At 47.5% G+C, this 19,445-nt stretch overlaps 2 protein-coding genes across 4 annotated transcripts in view; one reads left to right on the top strand and one right to left on the bottom strand.

Annotated features, from left to right (window-relative positions):
* TEN1 (TEN1 subunit of CST complex) overlaps positions 1–17,045 on the bottom strand; it is a 29,155-nt gene extending 12,110 nt beyond the window's left edge. Inside the window, exon 1 of one of the 2 annotated variants that reach the window (XM_029600473.1) lies at positions 16,844–17,045. The gene's annotated coding sequence lies outside the window, so the exon portion shown is untranslated. The remainder of the gene's footprint in view (positions 1–16,843) is intronic. The other variant, XM_029600472.1, reaches the window with a different exon arrangement.
* Positions 17,046–17,064: 19 nt separating this feature from the next.
* ACOX1 (acyl-CoA oxidase 1) overlaps positions 17,065–19,445 on the top strand; it is a 91,418-nt gene continuing 89,037 nt past the window's right edge. Inside the window, exon 1 of one of the 2 annotated variants that reach the window (XM_029600468.1) lies at positions 17,065–17,339. In XM_029600468.1, coding sequence (XP_029456328.1) covers positions 17,231–17,339 — 109 coding nt within the window. In that variant the 5' untranslated portion in view covers positions 17,065–17,230. The remainder of the gene's footprint in view (positions 17,340–19,445) is intronic. The other variant, XM_029600469.1, reaches the window with a different exon arrangement.

The raw sequence follows: 19,445 nt of genomic DNA on the forward strand, positions 1-19,445 counted from the left end.
AGTTTAGGTAGGAGTCAGTGTCTGAATTAGTGAGGAATTGCTGGAACTGTAGGTTAAGTGAAGGCCTGGATGAAGAGCCATGTCTTAAGTTTTTTGCGGAAGGTAAACGGGCATGGTTCTAATCTGAGTTCTGTGGGCATCTTGTTCCAGATGGCTGGGCCAGCTGTAGAGAAGGTTCGTTCTTTGGTAGATGATAGGCGGGTAGATTTCGTTGTAGGGGGTTGCAGGGTGCCTTTATATGCTTCTCGAATCGGTCTGTCTGATGAGTATAATTTGAGGGGAATCTGGAGGTCTAGTTGTTGTTGGTTGTGAATGACTTTGTGGATTATAGTGAGAGCCTTGTGTAATATTCTATATTTGATTGGCAGCCAGTGCACGTTCTGTAGTATGGGGGTGATGTGTGTTCCTCTGTTGGTATTAGTCAGGATTCTTGCCGCAGCATTTTGGAGCATCTGTAATGGTTTGATAGATGAAGTAGGGAGCCCGAGGAGAAGAGAGTTACAGTAATCTGTTTTGGAAAAGAGTGTGACTTGAAGCACTGTCCTGAAATCTTGGAAGTGGAGGAGGGGTTTGAGCCTTTTCATGACTTGTAATTTATAAAAGCAGTCCTTGGTAGTGTTATTGATGGCTTTCTTAAGATTCAGACGGTTATCAATGATTACTCCAAGGTCCCTTACTTGCGTGATCTGGGTGTTGCCTGCTGGTGGATTGATTAAGGCCGAGTGGTCCGAGGAGATGATTAGGAGTTCAGTCTTATTTGCATTCAGAACTAGATTCAAGTTGGTGAGCAGACTGTTTATAGATTTGAGGCAGATTTCCCAAAAGGCGAGAGATTTAGGGAGAGATTCTGTAATGGGAATCAGAATCTGTACGTCATCTGCATAGAGATAGAATTTTAATTTTAGGTCCGTAAGCAGTTGACAGAGGGGCAGGAGGTATATATTGAATAGTGTGGGTGACAAGGAAGAGCCTTGTGGTACTCCTAATGTTGATTTGTCATCTGGGGATTCGTTGTTATTGATTTTTACTTTGAAGCTTCTGTTACTTAGAAAGGAGTTAAACCAGCTGTGTGCAGATCCTGTTAATCCGATTTCTGCTAGGCGATTTAGTAGGATGGAGTGGTTCACGGTGTCAAATGCGGATGAAATGTCCAGAAGGAAAATACTGTTATATAAAAGTCATAGGGTCTTTTTCAATAACAGACTAGAAAGATAAACTAACTTTTTACTTAAGGTTTTAATATTTTTTTTTTTTTTTTTTATTTGTAATTTATGCATGTAAACAAATAGCAAGTGCATACATCTCGAAACAAACATGTATAGTCAACGTAACAGAGAGATAAGCTATAAGAAATATTGAATAATAAAATGTTGAATAATAAAGCAACATGCAGTTTTGAATACCAACTCGTGTGTAATGCGTTTGTTTTGTGAATTTCTCCCCCCCCCACCCCCCCTCTCCCTTCCCCTTCCTCCCCCCCCCCCTGCCGATTACCGTTATCAAGAGACAACACCCAGCAAACACATATAAGGTAGTACCAGATACGACTTCGGAGCTCAGTGCTACCATACAGAAAGGTGAAGAGTACCGGATACACCAAGCGCAACATGTAGACTTGGCGCTCACAGTGGGGTGATCCAGCCTGATACTAGGCAAAACATATATACAGATTCACGTGCCTCAGAATGCTACCCCTCTGCCCCCGGCTGCCCCGCCTGTTTCCGCTTCCACAGTTCAAAACAGTTCCACTGGGATTTGTGTTTTTTCAAAGTCTTCTGTTTGATAGCTGTCAGTTGGCTTAAATACCACACTTTGGTCAGACGCTGGAGTACCCGTGCCCGCGACGGTATCTCCGTCTGGCGCCATAGCAAAGCCAGTTCTGCCCTGCCTGCCTGAGTAATCTGCTGTATTAAATAAGTGTCCTCAGTAGCACATTCCTGCGGAAAGATGTTCAGCAAAAATAATTTAGGTTGAACAGAAAGGGACACATGTAATATCTCAAATATTAGCTCAATGATCATTGCCCAATAACCCTTGATGCGGCCACACTCCCACCAAATATGAATAAAGGTACCCTGACTCCCACACTCCCTCCAGCATTGATCTGAAACAGCTGGGTAGAACTTATGGAGTTTCATCGGGGTCAGGTACCATCTATATAACATTTTATAATTATGCTCTATAATAGAGGCTGACACTGAGCCCTTCTTCGCCGCCCTATAGCAAGCAGACCATTCAGACTCCGACAGTTTTTCTCCCAGATCTGTTTCCCAGTTAATAATATGTGCTGAGGGCACTGTCAGACCCTTATTAAGTAGGGTGTAGATCCTAGATAAAGCCTTGTGAAGTTTATTAGCATTATCACAATAACCCTCAAAGAGCGATTTTCCTTTACGTAAATCAGTCAGGACTGAGCGTTGTGACATATAGTGCCTGATTGAAGGTAAAATATTGATCCGTTCTTGATAAAGGAAAATCTGTAGAGAATTCAGAAAATTCCTTAATCGCCCCCCTGGCCCACACCTGCTCCAGTGATGTACACCCAAAGGACCTCCATCTGGAGGCAACAGCCCCGGAAACTCCAGGGGGAAAAGCTTTATTTTTGAAAATAGGGGTTTTAAAGAATATCGTGCGGTCTCCCACCAACTCCCTTCGCCACTGTTCCCAAATAGAAAACGTATGTACAATGGACGGAGCGATCTCCTTCGGCAGTATACGTGCCGACTGTGGCAGCCAAACCATCATTTTTGGAGGTAAATCCCCCATAAGTGCCCCCTCGAGGGCCACCCATCTTTTTTGACTCCCCTCAACATGCCAGTCAATGATATATCGAAGCTGGGCCGCAGCATAATAGTACTGTAAACACGGCACACTCAACCCCCCCCCATCCTTAGGCAATTGTAAGACCTTACTGCTAACCCTAGGAGGTCGCCTCTTCCACAAAAAGCGATAGAGGTGCCTCTGCCACAAACGCAAAGCTGAGGATGGGACAGGAATCGGTAAAACCTGGAATAAATATAAAAGCCGGGGTAAGACATTCATCTTGATAGTGGATATCCTCCCCCACCAGGACAACTCCAATCTTTCCCATTTTTGCAGATCCTCCTTGATAGCGTTCCAGAGGGGCTCATAATTCAAAGAGTACAAATCCCCGTGGTCGGCTCCTATTCTGACTCCCAAATATTTTAAGGATTTTTTAACCAGTTTAAACGGAAACTTATGTTGTATCTCTCGCACTTCCGCTGAATTGAGAGTTATATTAAGTAGCTCAGACTTGTCCATATTTAACTTATATCCAGAAACCCCACTGAATGTATGTAAAGCGTTAACCAAGTGTGGGAGGGAGCTGGAGGGATTCACCACAGTGAAAAGCACATCGTCCGCAAAAAGTGAAAGTTTATAATCCTGGTCTTCTATTCTAATCCCCTGTATCTCCCCTGAACACCTGATATATTCGGCTAAGGGCTCTAAATATAAAGCAAATAGAAGGGGGGACAACGGGCAACCTTGTCTAGTTCCCCGTTCAATTGGGAATACTTTTGAATAGCCCCCATTTACCTTAATGCACGCATTGGGAGTAGTATATAACTTCCTAATCCAGGTGAGAAAATTACCACCCATCCCCATCTTGTGAAGGACTGAAAAGAGATAATCCCAGTGCACAAGGTCAAAAGCCTTTTCCGCATCAACTGTAAATAGAACCATGGGGTATTGTTTGACCTTAGCATACCAAATGAGATCGACGACCCTCCTCACATTATCGCCAGCTAATCTTCCTGGTACAAAGCCCGTTTGATCGGTGTGTATGATGGATGGAGCCACATGACCCAGTCTAGTAGCCAGTATTTTAGCCAGAATTTTGAGATCTAAATTTATTAATGAAATGGGTCGATAGGAGCCACAAAGAGTAACATCCCTGCCCGGTTTGGCCAGAATAGTGATCCCCGCTTTATTGGCATCTTTAGCTATTTCCCCATTCTGCAAAAGATTATTAAAGGCGTCCACCAGTAATGGAGTGATCACCTCCCGTAGAGATTTATAGAAACTGCCAGTATAGCCGTCGACACCCGGCGACTTGCCAGACTTCAACCCTGTTATAGCCGTGGACACCTCGGCAGCCGTGATAGGTTTATTTTAATATCTTTGTTGTACCTCCTCTACCTGTGGCAGATTCACCCCCTCTAAGTAGATATCTATCTCCTGCTGCCGAATCTCCGTTTGCTGTGAGTACAATTTTTGGTAGAACTGAATAAATCTCTCCCGGATATCTTCGGTGTCAGTTAGTACCTCTCCTGATTCAGACTTAATTTTTAGAATCTGATTCTGGGCCGCCCTCACCTTTAGTCGGCGGGCCAGTAATCTCCCGGCTTTATTGCCCCCTTCGAAAAACTCTTGTTTAGCTCTATCCATTTGAAAGGCTATTTCTCCCAGGGAGAGGGTCTTTAATTCGTCTCTCAGTGTCACAAGTTGCCTGGCTAGATCCGCCCCCCCCTCCCGCTTATGCCGTAATTCTAATTTCCCCAATAAATGTAGGATTTCAGTTCTCCTCTTAAGTCTCTGTTTTAGTAAATGCGAAGCTCTAGCTATTAACTTACCCCTTGCTACAGCCTTAAAACAGTCCCACAGCATGTTGGCAGATATCCCCTCCGCTGTATTTTCTGCTAGAAATGTCTCCATTTCTGCCTTGAGTTGTGTGGCATATTCAGCATCCGCTAGCAAACTCTCATTGAGGCGCCAGAAACGGTCGCCAGAGTGGATGCCTAGTTTGTGTAATGTGAGGGTAATAGCCGCATGATCCGACCATGTGATGGGGCATATGTCTGAGTCACAAACTTTGTTTGCTAAATCCCTGTCCACCAGAAAGTAATCTATTCTGGTATACGTTTTGTGTACTGAGGAAAAATAGGAATAGTTCCTTTCCGTAGGATGGTGGAGTCTCCAAATATCCAGGAGCTGCCAGTCGCTCATTAAACGTTTTAATCCCTTCCTGTGTCGCCGTGAGTGACTGCCGCCCCCGCCATTAGAGTCAAGAAAAGGATATCTGGTCAGGTTAAAATCCCCCCCAATTATTAATGAGCCCTCCACCCACTGTTTTAAGGTTTCCGATAGCTTTTCAAAGAAGGGTCCCTGCCCTGTATTTGGCGCATATAGGTTGACCACGGTATACATAAGACTGCCCAGCTTAAATTTCACTATAATATATCTACCTTCGACGTCTCTTACAACAGATCCTGCGTCTACTGTCAGATCTTTAGAAAATAATATCCCCACACCCCCATACTTGTGACCCACACTAGCTGCTGCATAAAACTGTACAGGGTAATGGTGTGATATCATAAGTTTCTCATATTTCTTGCGCAGATGCGTCTCCTGACACAGAAGTATGTGTACCTTATCCCTAACCGCATCCTGTAATAATTGCTTCCTTTTGTGACAAGTATTAAGGCCTTTTACATTCCAGGACATAACCTTTATTTCACCCATGGTCGGTATAGTCTGGACTATGCCTGGGGTTCTCAAGCCCCTCAATCGCAGACAAACTTCCCCTCTGCCTCACTGGTGACAATATTAGCTGGGTTGCCCCTATTAACTTATCTGCCCACGCAGCTCGCTGTACCCTTCCCACCCTTTCCCTCCCACCCTCCCCCCTTCCCCTCCCCAAAGTCTCAATCCTCGTCCCCTGTGTGTGAAGGACTGACGCCACTCAGAGATTAGCTTACATCCCATGAGCCCCCCACCCCTCTCCCCTGTTGCCGATCTATGCATAACCATATAACCATCCGAACATAACCGTTGTATACTAACAATGCACACTTAAACTCATAAACCATATTAAGCAAACTTTCTCATCATTAGTTTCTCCCCGACCTAGGGGAACCAGCATCTGTGTCATCTGTCCACCTGCTTTTGGACCGTGAAACCCAGTAGAGAGTATCCTTTATGCTGATCTGGTTAGTTCAAGTCTCTGTGTCTTGCGCCTCCCGCTGGTCGCTGATATTCCTGCGTAGCCTTTTTCCTCCATAAGGAACTCTCTGCCAGCGCTGTGATGTTGTTGCTGAAGGCCTTTTCTCCTCCAGGGGCTTAGCAGCCTGACTGGATGTCATAAGGCCAGCTGCCTGCAGGATTTTTGCCGCCTCCTCCATAGTGGACACTCTGGATGGAACTCCCTGGATTGTAAACTGTAAGCCAAAGGGGAACAGCCATTTATATCTATGATTTCCTGCTCGCAAGACTTGAAGCACCTCACGAAAGTCCCTTCTTTTTTTAATAGTAAGAGGGGACAGGTCTTGAAAAGTCTCAATTTTCACCCCGTGCCATTGAAAGTCTTCCAGTTTCCTTGCCTTCTGTAAGATTTTCTCCTTGAATGAGAAACTGTGGAAGCAAACCACTATGTCTCTGGGGAAATTCCCCCGGGGTTTGGTGAGGGCTCTATGTGCTCTATCGAGCAGTATCTCGGGGAGAGTCTCCTCTGTCTGTGAGGCTTGCCAAATTTGAGTGCAGATATCCGTTATAACTTTGGAACAGTCGCGATACTTTTCTTCCTCCGGGACCCCCCGAAAGCGCAGGTTGCCCCTCCTGGAGCGATTCTCCAGATCCTCCAACCAACAGGCCTGATCCCTCTGCCCTTGTTTCAGGGTCCCCATTTCTTTTTCCAGAGACGTTACTGCAATAAATTGTTCTTCATGCTGGGTTTCCAGGGTATCAATGCGCTCCCCTAAGCCTGCAAAATCTCTACGGAGATCAGCAGCAATTTGCTGGATCTCGCTTTTCAAGTGCCCCAGCCCTTCCTTCATCTCACCAAACCACCGCTGGAAGTCTTCCCGGGTCACGGCGTGCGCACCCTCTGCCCCTGCTGATTCCACCTCCTCCTGGGGTGATTTGCGTTCTGTGCTCGCTGCCTCAGCCACGTGGTCGGCCATGTTATCTGGCTGCGCTCCAACCGCCACCGAGAAAGCAAACTGCTGTAGGTCCGGGAGTTTTTTTCGAAGAGCCATCCGTGCTCTCCCGAGCTCAGCTGGTAAGATTATTTGATTTTTCGCCGCATGTGCTGCGCTATAGGAGCGGATGATCGCCGATTTCGCCGCGGTGGAGAGCGGAGCTCGGGTATCAGGCAGCCATCCCTTTCGGTGACGTCACTTCCTCCAAGGTTTTAATATTTTAAATATCCACTACTGCTATAAGTGACTCCTGTGCTTTATAAATTTGTTGCTAGGGCTGTTCTCAAATAATGTCAGTGGGAGCGCCACTTGGTAAGCTGAAGAGCACCCTAATCGATGTGGGGCTGATTGCAGCATGAACCAGAGAGAGCCAAAGATGACAATTGACTGCTTTGGGCAAGACGTATAAACTGATTGGTTTTCATAACATATACATAGAAACATAGACGTGATGGCAGAAAAGGACATTATGGCCCATCCAGTCTGCCGAGCAAGCTCCCATACTTATCAGTTCCTCAGACCGCTAAGGTCAGGGCTCTTGTTGGTTACTGTTTGAGTCCAATTTTCCTTCCCTCCCCTCCCCCCCCACCCGCCGTAGAAGCAGAGAGCAATGTAGGAGTTGCATCAGTATCAGGCTTTTTGGTTATGGGTAGCAACCACATCAAGCACGTTACCCCCATGCTTATTTGTTTTCCCAGATTGTACAGTTCAGTGTCCTTGTTGGTTGTTTGAATCAAATTCCTCTTTTTCCCTTGCTGTTGAAGCAGCGAGTGATGGAGTTGCATCACGGTATGAAAGTTGCCTGACTGCATAGTGAGTGGAACAGTGGCTCTAGTAACACATCCTGACAAGGGTTCTCCATGAACAGACAAGATAATGAGTGGAGTGTCCAAGGGAACTGTCGGGATCCCATAGTTCTGGATCAGGGACTCAAATGAAGCTGCCTCCAGCGCCAGTGTCAAGGAAGCTTCAGAATCAACAAAGGTGTCCTCAAATGAGAGATATATTGGTACCAGAATTTGTGGAGAGTGCAAGGTTGACCTAGGATGGCCTCTCCCTCCAGTCCAAGGTCCTGGAGTTTCCTGGCTTGGCAAGGACTAGTGAAGTACCCAGATATGGCACAATACAGGCATAAACGGAGGCAACTCTGCCAGTTTCTCCTCTGTGGACAATTTGAGATGATCTATTTGCATGGGCTCCTCTTGGATTGACCAAGACTCAAGAGGCGACCTAGAAACCACTTGATGGTGGAAACTGGGAGCAAGGTGAATGGGGCATCAAGCTAGACCCTTCTCTTGAGCCTTTTCTTGAAATCTAAGGTCCAAGCATATGGCCCAATTGATTAGTCTCTCCAATGTATCAGCCAGATCTCAGCCAGCTAGCTCATCCTTGATTGTGCTCTAACAGCCCTTGCCTGAAGATGGCTATCAAACTATCATGGCCCCATTGCAGTTCAGATGCCAGTGTATGAAAATTAACTGCATATTCCGACAGAGCGAGTGCCTTGTCTGATCTGGAGTAGCTCTATGGCCATGGATGATGTGCAACCAGGTACATCAAATATCATGCAAAATTCTCGCAGGAAGTTGTTCAAATCCCCTAGGAGTGGGTCTTCTCTTTTCTAGGAGGGGCGAAACCCAGGCTAGGTGGAACTGCCCAACAATGCCAAGATGAAGGTAATCTTGACTCACTTTGATGGAAAGAGGAATTCCTGCAATTCAAATTGCATCTGACATTGATTTAAGAAGCCTCTACTTTTAGTGGGATCTCTGTCATGCTTTGGAGGCAGAGGCAGGTGAAGCATGGGAGTAGCAGGCCATTACAGAGTTGCCAGAGCAGGAACAGAAAGTGCTGGAAGGGTGGCCATGCCCTGAAGGTTTCCAGCTATGGTATTCAATTGGTCTTATTGCTGTTTCATTTGGTTGGCTAGCTTGGCAATGGTGGAGGCCTGGAACGAGTCTGCTGAGCTCATGGCCTCAACAAGCTCTAATGATTGGTGTGGAAGTGAGCCCTTTGTGCTGCAGCATAATTGACGCAGCTTGTAAATGAACCTATGAGGCCTATGCCAGCAGCTGGCAAACATGCCCTGTAACAGGACAGACTGGAGCTTCACCTATTCCAGCCATCTCCCCCACAGACTGAGCCTTTGGGTTCTGGCGGCCGGCAGGACTTAGGCAGGTGCCTAGAGCAGTAGAGAAAGCTAAAATCCAAGGCATGCTGGGGTCAGGACAGGCAAGTTAAGAGATATGGAGACATGCCAATGGTCGAGGCAGGTAGCAAGCAGATGTGGTCAGATCCAGATGGCAAGCAAAGCGTGATCAGGATCAAGTAAGAGGTCAGGTCTAGGTGGCAGGCAAAATGTCAGGTCCAAGCAAGAGGTCAATATTAGGAAGTCAAGCTGAGAACACAAGAAGACACACACACAAAACACTGGAAGAGACGGGCTGGACAAGGCAAGTCAGGAAAGGGCAAGGCTGATGAGACAGGAACCAGGAAAACACGAAATGCAGGAGCAACACACACTACTGGAAACGAGACCCATTGCTGAAGCAAGGCTTCTGTGCGTGACTGGGCCTTATATACCCAGCTGCATGTCGTCATCATCAACAGGTGCCAGTAGCCGCAGTTCCCACCATGGGCCCTTTAACTGGTGGCATGTTGCACGTGTGCGTGCTAAGGGGGCATTGCACTGGCAGCAACCTGCTGTGATGGGAGAACATGCTGGTTTCCAGGTCGCACCAAAAGCCAAGGCACTGCAGAGATGAGGGTTGCCAGTTGCAGACGGAATCCACAACCGACAAATGTAACACCATTCACTTGTATTAAGCAGACTAGACTACTCTAACTCTCTATTTCAAGGTTTCCCACAACCCAAATTAGAAGACTACAGGTTATACAAAATATGGCAGCCTAACCTATTTTTGGTATTATATATATATAAAAATAAAACCACCCCTCCTTCAAGAATTACATTGGCTACCAATTAACTTCAAACGTTGCTGCCATAACTTCAAAGTCTTCAGATAGGGCGTCCATCATACATCCCTGTATATTCACTCCATTCTTTCCAGCATGAACTTTTGATACTTCCATTGCCAACAGAAATAGGATTAGAATGCTCTCCAGTAGAAATTGTTAACTTATCTTTTTTTTCTAACAGCCCAGTTCCACACTCCCTGTTGTAATGTAACTTTCGCTTTCAATGTTAACTGGTTTACTTCTAGTTTATTGTAAACCGGTACGATAAGACCTGGTCTTGAGCATCGGTATATTAAAAGAATTTAAATAAATAAATAATAAATAAATAGAAATTATTAGAGAATCAAGCTTTTCCAACCTTGCTCCAGATATATGGAATTCTCTATCTTTGTTTGGCTCTATGACTCGAAATGGACTACCAAAAATTTAGGAAACCTTTAAAAAGCCATCTTTTCTTGCAAATCTATCAAATTAATGCAAAGTGTAGTCAAATTTGGATATTTTGTGTAGCATCTGTTAAAGTTTATAAATTTCTTGTTTTTTCTTTGTTACATGTTTTACTTGATTTTTGTTCATTATTTTAATTTCAGCTATTGTTTACAGTTACCATTTTGTACATCACTTTGTTTTATCAGTGTAAAGAAAAGTGATCAAACAAAAAAAAACTAAACCAAGCTAGTAGCTGATTGGCAGGAGTATGCTTGGCCCTCCATTATTAACATGACAAATGTATGCGTATGTTTTCTGTTTCAGTCTTATAAGCAGCAAAACTTGTAAATGAACTGACTTGTAAATGAACTGACTAGTCATTTTAGCATCTAATAATAAATGAGCCCTAGAAGCAGCTGACCTTAAAAGTACATGATTTCCTTATTGTCTCTTATTAAAACAGCAGGAAATATATTTTCCCTGCAGCAGTTTTAAAGATTGTAATTACAAATGATGGTTAGTTTAATTCATTCGTTTAATCTGGGTTAGGGTTGTTTTGCAAATATTTGTACTAAGGACGGCTATTATTTATAGCAATGACATGAATAAACATTTTATACACAAATAGGTTGTTTGATTCTTTGGGTTGAGTAAAGCTGGTAGATGTCTTGCTATATGAGAACAATATGTAGAGCATCCAAAGAACCAGGCAAATGCAGTTTCTATTATTGCTCAACTATCAAGTCAATGAATACTGGGTCTTTCTACAGTGAGTTGATTATTACCTTAAATTCTCCTTTTGGGATCTGGCTGCCAATGACTGTAATTTTTAGATGGTGTTCATTATTATATCAGTAACTGAAAAATCCTAAATGAAGTTGGACTTAATTGCTGTTACTGGAAGAGGAGAGAGACAAAGGACGGAGGAGAAAAATGACTTGATAAGCAAATAAAAGATGTTACAATCATATGGGCTGATGCACTAAAGTGCGCTAAGGCTGAGCGTACTGTTAGCCCCCTTTTGGCCGCGTGTTTTCGACGCGCTGTTTTTACCCCTTATACAGGGGTAAACGCGCGTGGAAAACGTGGAAGTGTGGAAAACGCGCGTTCAACCCCCCTGAAACTAACAGCGCCCGCAGCATGCAAATGCATGTTGATGGGCCTATTAGTCATTCCCAAGCGATACAGAAAGTAAAATGTGCAGCGAAGCCGCACATTTTACTTTCAGAAATTAACGCCTGCCAAAGGCAGGCGTTAATTTCGGACGGCACCGGGAAAGTGTACAGAAAAGCAGAAAAAACTGCTTTTCTGTAATCCTCCAACTTAATATCATAGCAATATTAAGTTGGAGGCCCCAAAATTAAAAAAAAAAAAAAAATTAAAAATCTACCCACGACCCAGAAGACGGACGCTTAATTTTGCCAGCGTCCGTTTTCCGAACCCCTGCCTGTCAGCGGGTTCAAGAACAAACGCCGGTAAAATTGAGCATTGGCTGTCAAACCTGCTGACAGCCGCCGCTTCTGTCAAAAAGGAGGTGCTAGGGATACGCTAGTGTGTAGAATGTAGCGATGCCACGGCAGGACCAGAGCATCCACACCTTCCATCCCGTGTTCCCTCCTGCAACTGAAGAAACGAGCCGCCTTCGCATTTCTCTGAGTCACCATCAAGTCCAGGCGAGGAACCCCCCACTGTCGGCTCAGGAGATGCATCGCCTCCTCGGAGAATTCCCACTGTCTGGGATCTAGATGCTGGCAACTGAGAAAATCCGCCTGAACATTGTCGACCCCGGCTACGTGAAAGGCTGCCAAGCAGACCAGATGGCGCTCCGCCCAGACCATTAGTTGGTCGGCCTCCAATGTCACTGGACGACTCCTTGTTCCCCCTTGACGATTGATGTAAGCCACCGTTGTTGCGTTCTCGGACAACACTCTGACTGATCGACGGTTCACCAGGGGGAGGAAACTGCGCATCACCAGTTGTAGTGCCCTGGTTTCCAAGCGGTTTGTGGACCATTTCGACTGCTGACCCGTCCATTGTCCCTGTGCTGCCCGCGATTGACAAACCGCCCCCCAGCCAGAGAGGCTGGCGTCTGTTGTCACAATCATCCAGAGGCTTCTCCAGGTCCATGCCGTGCTATATGTGGGCCGGAATCAACCACCAATAGAGGCTGGACCTGGCGGATTCCAAGAGCGGCAGTCGGATCTGGAACTCTTCCGACTTCGGGTCCCAACGAGAAAGTAACGCCCTCTGCAAGGGTCTCATATGAGCAAAGGCCCAAGGTACTAACTCCAGAGTAGATGCCATAGAACCAAGCACCTGCAAGTAATCCCAAACCCGGGGAAGCGGTAGAGACAACAGCCACCGGATCTGCACCGTTAACTTGTTGATTCGCTCCTGCATGAAAAAGACTTTGCCGACCGATGTGTCGAACCGAGCGCCTAAGACGTTCAGCACCTGGGACGGGACTAACTGGCTCTTGGCAAAGTTGACGACCCAACCGAGGGATCGGAGTTGGTCCAGTACTGACTGAACCGCTATCTTGCAAAGCTCCACCGACTTTGCGCAGATGAGCCAATCGTCCAGGTAGGGATGAACTAAATTCCCCTCCCGCCTGAGAGCTGCTGCTACCACCACCATTACCTTGGTGAAGACGTGGGGAGCTGTCGTCAATCCGAACAGGAGCGCTTGAAACTGATAATGCTCGCACAAAATCATGAACCTGAGAAACTGCTGATACTGCTCGCGGATCCCTATGTGGAGATACGCTTCCGTCAGGTCTAAAGAGGTCAAATATTCGCCAGAGTGGACGGCCGCAATGACTGAGCGGAGAGTTTCCATGTGAAAGCGGGGGACCCGAAGCGCCCTGTTCACTTTCTTGAGATCCAGGATCAGGTGGAAGGAGCCTTCCTTCTTGGTAACCACGAAACATAGAGAGTATCTGCCGGTCCTGTACTCCTCCAGCAGGGGCGGGACCGGGTCAATGGCTCCCAGGGCTTTCAACCGGTCCAGGGTTTGAGTTACTGCTGCCCGTTTCGCGTGGGACCCGCATGGCGACAGTTCCCACAACAGGCGTGCAAAATCCAAAGCATAGCCATGTTCGATGATGCTTAAAACCCATTGGTCCGATGTAATCTTGACCCACTCCTCGAAGTGGGTCCTCTGGAATCTGTTGCCAGAGGATGTGGTTAGTGCAGTTAGCATAGCTGTGATTAGAAAGGGATTGGATGGGTTCTTGGAGGAGAAGTCCATTGCCTGCTGTTGAGTTCACTTGGAGAGTGGCCACTGCCATTAGCAGTGGTTGCATGGAATGGACTTGGTTTTTGGGTGCTTGCCAGGTTCTTGTGGCCTGGATTGGCCACTGTTGGAAGCGGGATGCTGGGCTTGATGGACCCTTGGTCTGACCCAGTATGGCATTTTATGTTCTTATAGGTGGCTGCCTATCACCGGGACAGAGGGATGGGCCAGGACACCTTCATTGGGAGGACATGCCCCCGGAAGACCCCTGAGAAACCCCGTCGTGGAGAGGCCTGCGGCCGTGAAAGGAATTATTCCAAGCCTGAGAACTCATCAACGGCTGACATGGAGTAAAGGTCGGAGCCCTGCCCTGCCGAAACCTGCGCTGGCCCCGGAACAGAGGGAGAGCTGAAGCAAAAGCCCTGGAGATTCTAGGCTTATCCTCCAGCAACTTGTACACCTTATTTTCTCCTACAGATTTGATAAGAGCTTCCAGATCATCCCCAAACAAGAACTTCCCTTTGAAGGGAAGATTGCCCAACTGGGCTTTGGAGGAAACGTCAGCTGACAAGGTGCGGAGCCACAGAAGTCTTCGAGCCGAGACCGCCAAAGCCAATGTGTGCAAGGAGGTCCGGAGAAAATCATATAAGGCATCCGCAGTGCAAGCAACAGCCACCTCCACTCGATCTGCCTGCTCCGCTTCCGCTGGAGGCAACTCTTGCATGGTGAGCAACTGTTGCACTCAACGAAGGGTCGTGCTTTGCTGTGTTGGGGCACCATTATCAGTTTTGGGCGCTGCCCTTTGGTCTAGCTACCGCTTCCAGAACATTTTCCAAGGTTATGATGGTAGTAGCAGCGGCCTTGCGAAAAGAAGGCATCCTGGTACACCCGTAGTTGGATGACTGGCTGATTCAAGCCAAGTCTCCGGCAGAAAGCCGCCTGGTGACACACAAGGTAATCCCCTTCTTGCAGGAACTCTGTTGGGTGGTGAACCTGACCAAGAGCAATCCTCAGCTATCCCAGTCTTTGGAATATCTGGGGGTCTGGTTCGAAACAGGACAGGACAGAGTTTTCCTATCAGAAGTTCAGATCCAGAAATTGATTTCTCATGTGTGTCGGTAGATGAACACCATATGACAGACGGTGTGGTCCTACCTACAGATGCTCGGCTTGATGGCTGCTACTCTGGAAGTGGTGCCATGGAGAATGGCGCATATGCGTCGTCAGTGCTCTCTGCTGTTTTGTTGGAACCCGCAGTCTCAGGTAGGGGCTGCCTCGTGGCTTACTGGCCCCATGTTGATTTTAAGTTTTTCTATTGCTGCTGTAAGTGTAGAAAGATCTACAGCATTGCAGCCCAAGGAACAGAGGAGGAAGGAGAGTCAGAAAGAGGGAGAAGGAAGGGGGCTGCCACTTGGCAGGAGTAAAGAGAGGAGCTAAAGAATGGACTGCTACTTTGCAATAGATTGGGAAGAGGGCAAAAAGAGAGCAGGGGCTGCTGTTGGGCAGGGGATAGGTAAGGTTGTAAATGGGCTGCAAGACAAGTAGTGTGGGGGGGGGGGGGTTGCAGGGTAAGGAGTTCGGGAGAAATAAGAGGATTCAGGGCACAGAATGGAAGGAAGGGGATATAGAGGAAGGGAGGGGAAGAGAAAGGGATGGCTGAGCATGGGGTGGGGAAGAGAAGGAGGATGCTAGGTAGGAGGAGGAGAGAGAGCAAGGGAGGGAAGTGCATGCTGAAGCTGCTATCACTACAAGCAGCAGTGCCTTTGCTGCTAAAGGAGAAAGCACTGCATCAGAGCAGACACTGGAAAGTGAAAGGGGGTGGGGGCATAATTATGTATATCTACCCCAGGTGCAGAAAAAGCTGGTCCCAGTTCTGATCGGGAGACTGATCAGGTTTGCATGCAGGAAAGGTTCTGGCACCTTAACTCAGGAAACTTTACTCCACCTCTGACCAGGAGTAAAATTTATAGTGCATCTCTGCATTGGAAGGAAATAGCTGATGTCCTCATTAGCATGGAATTTCCATGCTGCATCAGCAGTAAAGCGTATGCTCAAAAAATGGGCACACCACCACAGGCATACACTCTGCTGAATGCGCTTTATTATATTGGCCTACCACTTGGGTCTTAGTTGAGTGCAGAGTTGGGGAGAAGGAAGGAGAAATTCCAAAGCACAAGGCAAGGAATTAAGTCATTTATTGGGGGGGGGGGGGGGGGGGTAGAGAGGGAAGAGTGCTGGGGTCAAACCTGGGAGGGGAAATGGGGGAAAAGAGAAAAAGTGTGACAATACGTATTAGCAGAGAAAGTGAAGGATGGAAGAGAGAAAGTTGATAAACAACCTACCACCAATCCACTGCAATCTCAACCTGACCACAACACAAAAGTTACCAGATATACTAATCTCATCTCCAGTACCAGTAGAGAGCTTGAAGATGGTAATTCAGAATGCACCGTGCCCCACGCCTCCCCTGGCAGCAACGGAAAAAAGCACAGTGAGCAGGCACACGCTCACAGACCCTGCAGAGGTCCTGCTTCTGGCATGGGTTTTCCAAATAGAAACTCATGCCGAAGAGGGTGGAAGGGCTGTCACAAGCCCTGTGCTAACTTAACTTCTTTTTATTGCTGCCACTAAAGAGGACTGAGAAGGGGTGGGCAAATGAGGATGACCCGGGAGGGAGACCTCCATCTCCCATCACTTTCCGAGATTACCTAAAGGTACCAAATCTAGCCCTGAGTGTGCACTGGGTGAACTAGTAAAACAGGGAAAGTGAATTTGACCTAGTGGAAGATGAATTCTTTAGTCAATAAGCTGGATTTACAATGCTGGGAATTGACACGTGCATTCTAGGAATATGAATTCAATAGAATCGCTAATTCAACTAGTTCCTGGAGGAAGGCTTTTAGCCATTTTTATATTTGTTTTTAACATAAATGAGCGTATGGGGGCATTAGTTCCGCTTTTTTTCGTTCAAAATCAGCACAATATCAATGAAACTAGGTAATTGGCCAGTTCTAGTTTAACGTGCTAAGGTTTCTTCTCTTCGCATCTATAAGAAAAATGTTTGACACATGGGGCCCCCAAAGCCTAAACTTGGACTCCTAGAGCGGTGTTCAACCCTTCTTTGCTTTGTTTCTGGAGTCGCCCCGCTGCTCCAGGAAGAAAAGCTCCCCCAACTTTCACAGCAAACCGTGTCACGTGAGAACGGATTTTCTCCCCCAAACCCCAGAAGATATAACAATAGCGACTTTTCTCGCATTATAAACCTTTTCCTTCCACCCGGCCACTCATTCTTTCCACCTGACCTGGTCGACAAAAGCAATTTTGGGCTTTGCGAAGGCCCCGGGATTACGTCGCCATTCCGTCTCCACCTTTGTCAGGGTCACGTGACAAAGAACAGTCGCGCCGCCCCTCGTTTTGGCCACGCTTCGTGCTCATGTAACAGACACCAGTGTGGTCACGTGATGGGGTTTTCCGAGGGTACGAAGGTTGGCTTGTTGCTAGTAGTGTCCTACTTCCTGGTGACGGGTTGGCTGTCTCTCTCTGTTTCCGGTCGCTCTTTAGTTCTGCCTTGGCAGTGTTGCTGTTACTCCACAATCTCTCCGGACGCTGTTTCGCTGTCCTACTGCCGCCTTCTCGGATTCTGAGTAGCCATGAACCCGGACCTGCGCAGGGAGCGAGAGAATGCTTCGTTCAACCCCGAGCATGTCACTCATATTCTGGACAGAGGCGCAGAGCGGACCCGGCGCCGCAGGGAGATTGGTAAGAAACTGAGGAGGCCATGGTGGGGGCTCTTGGCTGCATGGAACCTGCAAGGCACCAGCCTGGGAAATAAGGCATTGGGGTGGATTTTTGAATTCGCAAAATTATTTTTAAATTTTACCTTTTTGGGTTTCTCCCGTGAAATATTCAGCACAGTCTGAGCCGAATATAAAGTAAACCTTTTTCATTGGGCGTTTTTGACGAGAGAGTAAGGATTGTAGATTCGAGTGCGTTGTGGTCATTGAGCGTTTTGAATTTGCTGAAATGGTTACTTTATTCGTGTTCAGACTAAATCCAATAGCGTAATGATATGTAACTATCAATTTTTTGGGGGTGGGGGGAGGCGGAGATGGGGAATATCATGATTTCCCTATAATTAACTAAAATCTTACTTTACTGTATGAATAAGAGGAAATAAGTAATTTGTCTATGCCCATAATTGAGCTATGTAACGAGGAGGGCTGTAATTTTTGGATTGTATCAAGGGGGTGGTGGTACATACATTGTTAAGAAACCGTGCTTAACACTTTTGTAATCTACAGTAATTTGACAGTACATGTCATTTGAAAGAACATAAAGGATCTGAACCTGTCTATAGTTATCTAACATAGTACATGTTAACATAATAATGACAGAAAAGGACCAAATAAATGGTCCATCCAGTCTGCCCAGAAAGCTTCTTATGGTAGTATCTGCAGTGCCGTGCAGGTTACCCCCAGTGTTGCCAGGTTTTCATGAAAGATCAAGCACTCTTTTCCAAAAAAACAAGCCCAAAAAAAGCCCAAAACACCTGAGATTGAAACATTTTATTTTTTTATAGCAGTTAATGCCCTCACATACTCATACCCCTCTCCCCACCCCCCTACAAGCAAATCTCTGGCCCCCACACTCTCATTCCCCCCTCCGTAACCCCTCTGAGCACATCTCTGGCCCCTCACACACATTCCCACCTCCCTAACCCCTCCGAGCACATTTCTGGCCCTGCACACACTCATTCCCCCCTCCCTAACCCCTCCGAGCCCATCTCTGGCCCCCACACTCATTCCCATCTCTGGCCCCCACACTCATTCCCATCTCTGGCCCCCACACTCATTCCCATCTCTGGCCCCCACACTCATTCCCATCTCTCTAACCCCTCCGAGCACATCTCTGACCCCCCACATGCTGATTCCCCCCTCCCAGCACATCTCTGGCCCCCACATACTCAGTCCCCTCTCCCCAGCCCCCTCCAAGCAAATCTCTGGCCCCCCACACTCATTCCCACTTCCCTAACCCTCTCAGAGCACATTTCTGGCCCCGCACACACTCATTCCCCCCCTCCCTAACCCCTCCGAGCACATCTCTGGCCCCCCACACACTCATTCCCCCCCCTCCCAGCACATCTCTGGCCCCCCACACACTCATTCCCCCCCATCCAAGTACATCTCTGGCCCCCCACACGCTCCTTCCCCCCCCCTCCAAGTACATCTCTGGCCCCCCCACACGCTCCTTCCCCCCCCCTCCAAGTACATCTCTGGCCCCCCACACGCTCCTTCCCCCCCCCCCCTCCAAGTACATCTCTGGCCCCCCACACGCTCCTTCCCCCCCCCCCTCCAAGTACATCTCTGGCCCCCCACACGCTCCTTCCCCCCCCCCCTCCAAGTACATCTCTGGCCCCCCCACACACTCATCCCCCCCCCCTCCAAGTACATCTCTGGCCCCCACATTCTCATTCCCCCTCCCAACATACTAATTCCTCCCCTCCTGATACCTGGCTGTAGCTGCACACTCTGGATTCCTTTGCTGTTGCGCTCCAATGCCGTTCTGCTGGTCTTCCCGTTCCGGCCACGAGCGATGCTGTACAGTGCTGGCTAGGTCTGCCCACAAAATGTGCTCCTGACGTGTGCATCAACAAGGCTTGCAGCTCCTGCTCTGATTGGCTTACTGCTGCAATATAGGGATAGGGTGCGCCTGCTATGGACAGGCTTCATCGCAGCAGCCAATCACTGTAACATGATTCAGAGCACAAGTCCCGCCCAACAAGCCCAAAAAAACGCGACTGGCAGAAATAATAGCCCAATTAAAAGCAACCCGCGAATCGGGAAAAAAAACCCGCGAATGATTACA

Source organism: Rhinatrema bivittatum, chromosome 4, assembly GCF_901001135.1.
Source record: "Rhinatrema bivittatum chromosome 4, aRhiBiv1.1, whole genome shotgun sequence".
Taxonomy (NCBI): Eukaryota; Metazoa; Chordata; class Amphibia; order Gymnophiona; family Rhinatrematidae; genus Rhinatrema; species Rhinatrema bivittatum.